Raw genomic sequence first — 6,155 nt, 5'->3', positions numbered from 1 at the left:
GTCCTCAGTCAAATCGTCCAACCCATGCTAGCATGGAAAGCGGACGTAAAACGATGATGATGATGATGATGATGTATATACAGACACAGACACACACACACACACACACACATATATATATATATATATATATATATATATATACAGACACACACATAGATATACACAGACACATATATATACACATATATAGAGAGCTGAACAGCAGGCCTTCATATGTTATATATATATATGTGTTCTTTATGTGTAGCCTCTTGAGCAAATGCTTTCGCTATGGCTCTGAGTTGACCAAAGCCTTGTGAGTAGATCTGGTGGATGGAAACTGAAAGAAGCCTGTTGTATGCATGTGTGTGTGCGTGCGTGCATGTGCATGTGTGTCTATTTGACTTCATGTGATAGTTGTGACATGTCTGGCCTTGAGGAACATTACCTTGCTTGAAACATCTGATAATAATAATAATGAAATTATTGTGTATAGTGCTCAGGTGCACTACAACTCATCAAAGATGCATGTACAATACATAGAATTATGTACAAAAGTCAGGAAAGTGAACAGTGTACAAGTCATGATATACATGTGTGCATGTGTATGGAGGCAGGATATCAGGCAAATTTCAGGAAGCGTGGAGGTTTTAAAGGATGCAGTGTCTCGACAACTACCAACTGATGCAGGTAGTTTGTTCCATGCTTTAGCAACTCTGAGTGTGAAAAAATGTTTCCAAAAGTCATGGGAGCTCTTTCTGTTTACATACATACATAATGGATTTCTTTCATTTTCTCTCCACCAAAATCCACTCACAAGAGTTTGGTCAGCCCAAGGCTATAGTAGAAGACACTTGCCTAAGGTGCCATGCAGTGTGATTGAACCCAAGACCTCATAGTTGGGAAGCAAGCTCTTAACCTTTCAGCCATGCCTGCGCTTTGTATATCAGAAACATTAAATCAAGTATCTAAGACACTTTTTACAAATCTGTGGCTTTATTTTTCCCCAATGAATTAAATCAGAATCAAATTAATGTTTTTATTTTAAATTTTTCTTTCTTTTAAATATTTCACAGTGTTGTCAATGTTACGCTTCCCTTGAAAACGAGAAGAAATGGTACCCTTTACGGTCATATATTTTTCTTCCTGCGAGGGCGAGACCCATTTTTTGATAAACACACTGTTCACACGCAGGTATCCCTCACCAGCTATTCACTGCCAGAATCAAAAGTTGTTAACCTTTTAACAGATAAAACTCCAGTAAGTATCATCAACTTGTTTCTCAGTTGTTAGGGGCAGGGAAAAATCTGTAACAGACTCCTCCCACCCACATTTTTTTTTTTTAACCATACTCCAATAACACTATCAACATTGCTGTTGTTGAGTCAATAAAGGAATCTACTATGTCATGGTCACATGCCTTGTTAGAAATAACAGCCAAATTCACTTCAGATTACATCTTAGAAAACAGACGCATTAGATAATGTGGTCCTGGGTGCACCGTCTGGTAAACAAGATGGGATGGCTGTAGGTGGAACATCTTTTACTACAGGGCTTGTTTAAGTTTGACATGGGGTTAACAACCACACTAGCGACTACCCGGCTAGTATTGGTGTTACGTAAAAAGCATCCATCTGTAAAGTGGTTGGTGTTAGGAAGGGCATCCAGGGGTAGGAGCCATGTTACTTAAGATCTGCATCTTTAACAGATCCTGTTAATAAAATATTTTTACTTGTTTCGGTCATACTGGAGCACTGCCTTTAGAAGGGTTTTAAGCCTAGTACTTATTCTGTTGGTGTCTTTTGCTGAACCACTAAGTTACTGGGACATATACACACTAACACTGGTTGTCAAGTGGTGATGGGGAGACAAAAACAGACAAACACACAGACACACACACACGCACATACACACACATATACAACGGGTTTCTTTCAGTTTCCGTCTAGCAAATCCACTCACAAGGCTTTGGTCAGCCCAAGGCTATAGTAGAAAACATTTGCCCAAGGTGCCACGCAGTGGGACTGAACCTGGAACCATGTTGTTGGGAACAAACTTCTTACCACTCAGTCATGCTGGTTATTTCATTGGATAATATACAGAAACAAGTAAAGTTTTCATATTTTTATAAAAAGGAATCCATTTCTTTTGTTAATTTTCAGAATGCATCAGTTGAGCTCAATCAGAAACCAGTCAGTCACTGGCGATCAAAAATCACGATAAATGTTGTTCAAGAAGACTTATCTCTCAACAGGAACGCCATACCTGGAGAGCTTTATCGCTATATCAAGTAAGTGTGTTTTAATTTTGGTGTGATATTTATTCCAGATCTTTCTATATTAAAAATATTTATTATTATTATTATTCTCTGAGTGGTTGGCGTTAGGAAGGGCATCCAGCTGTAGAAACTCTGCCAAATCAGATTGGAGCCTGGTGTTGCCATCCGGTTTCACCAGTCCTCAGTCAAATCGTCCAACCCATGCTAGCATGGAAGGCGGACGTTAAACGATGATGATGATGATGATGATTATGAGTAAGGTAGCAAACTGGCAGAATTGTTAGCATGTTGGATGAAAAGCTTAGTGGGATTTCGCCCGTTGTTACATTCTGAGTTCAAATTCCACCGAGGTCGACTTCGCCTTGCATCCTTTCGGGATCGATAAAATAAGTACCAGTGAATTACTGTAATCAATCTCTCCCCTTCCCTAAAGAGGCTGCCCTTGTGGCAAAATTTGAAACCATTATTATTATTATTATTATTATTATTATTTTAGTTAAAACGGTGAGCTGGTAGAATTGTTAGCATGCTGGTTGAAATATTTAGTGGTATTTTGTCTGTCTTAACGTTCTGAGTTTGAATTCTACTGAGGTCGACTTTGCCTTTCATCCTTTCAGGGTCAATAAATTAAGTACCATTTACGCACTGGGGTCGATGTAATCGACTTAATCCCTTTGTCTGTCCTTGTTTGTTCCCTCTATGTTTAGCCCTCTGTGGGTAATAAAGAAATAAATAAATTAAGTACCGGTGAAACACTGGAGTCATTGTAACCGACTAGTCCCCTCCCCTCAAATTTCAGGCCTTGTGCCTTTAGTAGAAAAGATTATTATTATTACTATGAGTCTAGTTAATGTGGTGATCATAACTGACAATTAGTTATTCCTAATTTTTTTTTTCTATTTTTCTTTATTATAGATTTTCACCTGAGGGATTTTATCTACCAATTGTATTCATTGATGAACTCAGTAACAGGTTGTCTGATCTTCAGGTGAGTTGTTATCTCACAGTAGAAACCTTTCAGGTTGTGTGTGTGTGTGTGTGTAATTATAAAAATGAGTAAATATTTAAACGAATATTCATATAGATATTATAATTATTATTATTGTTATCAGCAGTAAATCTAAATAATTGATGATAATAATAATATTAGTGGCAGCAAGCAATAAATAACATTAAATAGCTATACAATAAATATATCAAATTATGATAGAGGATCCATGAAGCACCAGCTTGCTAGAAAGGAGAGTCAAAATCCTCCACTTATCCACCAATCTTACTGAAAATATGCAACGGACTAGCAGAAATTGGGCAAACGAGCAAAATTTAACATACCATCTCAGCTTAAAGCTGCAGAATGAGGTAACAGATATCCCTGAATCATGACATCGAAATCTGACCAGTGCCTTAGATCTCGTCAGCAGGTCTTGCCATACCTAATATGAAAGATCCAACTTACCTTGCTGGAATCCGTTACATTTTGAATAGTCCCTTGCCAAATTCAAAACAATTTCAGTGCATAAAATATATAAAAATGAGTAAATATTCAAATGAATATTCATATAGATATTTATTATTATTATTATTATCATTGGTAGATCTAAATAATTGATGATAATAACAATAATAATATTAGTGGCAGCAAGTAATAAATAGCGCTAAATAGCTAGACAATGAATATATATAATTATAATAGAGGGATAGAAGGTACATCTATTTAAATTCTACTGAGGTCGACTTTGCCTTTCATCCTTTCGGGGTCAATAAGGTATAATGCTTAGGTATAATGGGACTAATAACTTGGTGTTGCTGTGAATTTTTAAAAATGTGGGCATGGCTGTGTGGTTAGGAAGCTTGCTTCCCAGCTACATGGTTTCGGGTTCAGTCCCACTGCGTGGCACCTTGGGCAAGTGTCTTCTGCTATAGCCCCGGGCTGACCGAAGCTTTGTGATTGAATTTGGTAGGTGGAAGTTACTGCCGCATGTGTATATGTCTGTGTATGTGCTTGTGCCTCTCCGAGAGAGAGAGAGAGAGAGAGAAGGTACTTTAAAAAATCCTTACTAATACCTGAGCATCTTCAAACAGTGTTATTCGTAATTTTGTTACAGGCAGGTAAGATTAATACAAATAAGGTAACCGATAGCTTTACTTTTTTTGAATTTTTAAAACTTCAAAACAGCTTTGTTTAACTTTTCAAATGATTCACCACAGTAATCATCATCGTCGTCATCATCATCTTTTAATGTCTGTTTCCCATGCTGGTAATGGGTTGCACGGTTTGACTGCAAACTGGTAAGCTGGGGAGCTGCACCAGGTTCCAATCTAATTTGGTATGGTTTCTTCTGCTGGATGCCCTTCCTAATGCCAACCACTCCAAGTGTGTAGTGGGTGCTTTTTACATGCCACTGGCCAACGGGTGTCAGTTATGAAACGCCAGCATGTTTTTAATTAATCTAAAGACAGTGTATGTGTGTGTGTGTGTATGCATGTATATACATGTGTTTGTATATCTATATATATATGTATATTATTGGGTGGTAGTGCTAAACAGTGTGACACTGCAAACTGATTTTAGTGTATTTACATCATTTGTTGACAGTGAGAAATTTTCTCCATACCAAAACACAGTGAATGGCTTTCTCATGGGTTCAAATGTGCCCCAAGCACATTTGAGCTGGTAATAACTTTGTGTCTCTCTCTCTATATATATATTTGTGTGTCCTTCTGTCATTCTTTCAACTCCTTCAGTATTATGCTTGTACTCAGGTGAGGAGGATTTTGTCATGCAAATTACTAGGTAACCTCACTAGTGCCAGTGCTATGAAAAAAGCACCCAGTACACTCTGTAAATTGGCTGGCATTAGGAAAGGCATCCATTCATAGAAACTATTTCAAAGCAGATATTGGAACTCAGTGCAGTCCTCCTACCTGTCAGTCCTTATTTCTTTATTGCCCACAAGGGGCTAAACATAGAGGGGACAAACAAGGGCAGACAAAGGGATTCAGTTGACGACATCAACCCCAGTGTGTAACTGGTACTTAATTTATCGACCCCGAAAGGATGAAAGGCAAAATCGACCTCGGTGGAATTTGAACTCAGAACGTAACGGCAGATGAAATACCGCTAAGCATTTTGCCCAGCGTGTTAACGTTTCTGCCAGCTCACTGCCAGCTCCTACCTGTCAGTTCCTGTTGAACCATCCAACCCATGCCAGCATGGAAAATAGACATAAAATGATGATGATGAGGATGTGTCATAAAGTGAAAAAAATTTTTTTAAATTGTCACGATAAAATATTATTTAACAGTTCTAATTCTGCATTGACGTGCAGGTACACTATTTTTACTATGTCATCATAATATTAGACAAAGTGTCATTTAATTATGTTTTTCATTTGAACAGATCATTAACACTACAACTAGAACCTTGTCGCTGAAAGTGAATTATGCACCTATCTCCATTGGAAAATTAAGACTTTGGACCAGTATGATGGATTCTATGAAGGCCATGAAAACACTTGGTAAGTGATTCAGACTGTAAACATCAGCCATCATTTCCATATCTTTATTTCTCTGTGTTAGATGATTTAACATAAATTTTTTTACTGTGTCCAGAAAATTCTCTGTATGAAATTTCGCCATATGGGAAAATTTGCTGTAAGACAAATTGGCCATATAGACAAAGATAAAGCATATTATATAAGGATTTTTAAAATAAAAACAAAGAATGGTAAAAACTTTTATAAAAGCATTAAATAGGCAAGTCTTTATTCAATGTCAAACATTACAAGAACATCATCATCATCGTTTAATGTCCGTTTTCCATGCTAGCATGGGTTGGACGATTTGACTGAGGACTGGTGAACCAGATGGCTACACCAGGCTCCAATCTGATTTG

General features: G+C 37.4%; 1 protein-coding gene across 1 annotated transcript in view; it reads left to right on the top strand.

Moving 5' to 3' along the window:
• LOC106877390 (lipid scramblase CLPTM1L) overlaps positions 1-6,155 on the top strand; it is a 48,072-nt gene that overhangs the window by 16,561 nt on the left and 25,356 nt on the right. Inside the window, exons 4-7 of the mRNA XM_014926285.2 lie at positions 1,059-1,242; positions 2,145-2,272; positions 3,176-3,248; positions 5,661-5,778. Of these exons, the coding sequence (XP_014781771.1) occupies positions 1,059-1,242; positions 2,145-2,272; positions 3,176-3,248; positions 5,661-5,778 (503 nt within the window). The remainder of the gene's footprint in view (positions 1-1,058; positions 1,243-2,144; positions 2,273-3,175; positions 3,249-5,660; positions 5,779-6,155) is intronic.

The sequence above is a fragment of the Octopus bimaculoides genome, chromosome 20 (assembly GCF_001194135.2).
Source record: "Octopus bimaculoides isolate UCB-OBI-ISO-001 chromosome 20, ASM119413v2, whole genome shotgun sequence".
Taxonomy (NCBI): Eukaryota; Metazoa; Mollusca; class Cephalopoda; order Octopoda; family Octopodidae; genus Octopus; species Octopus bimaculoides.
This window is presented reverse-complemented; position numbering and strand designations above follow the sequence as displayed.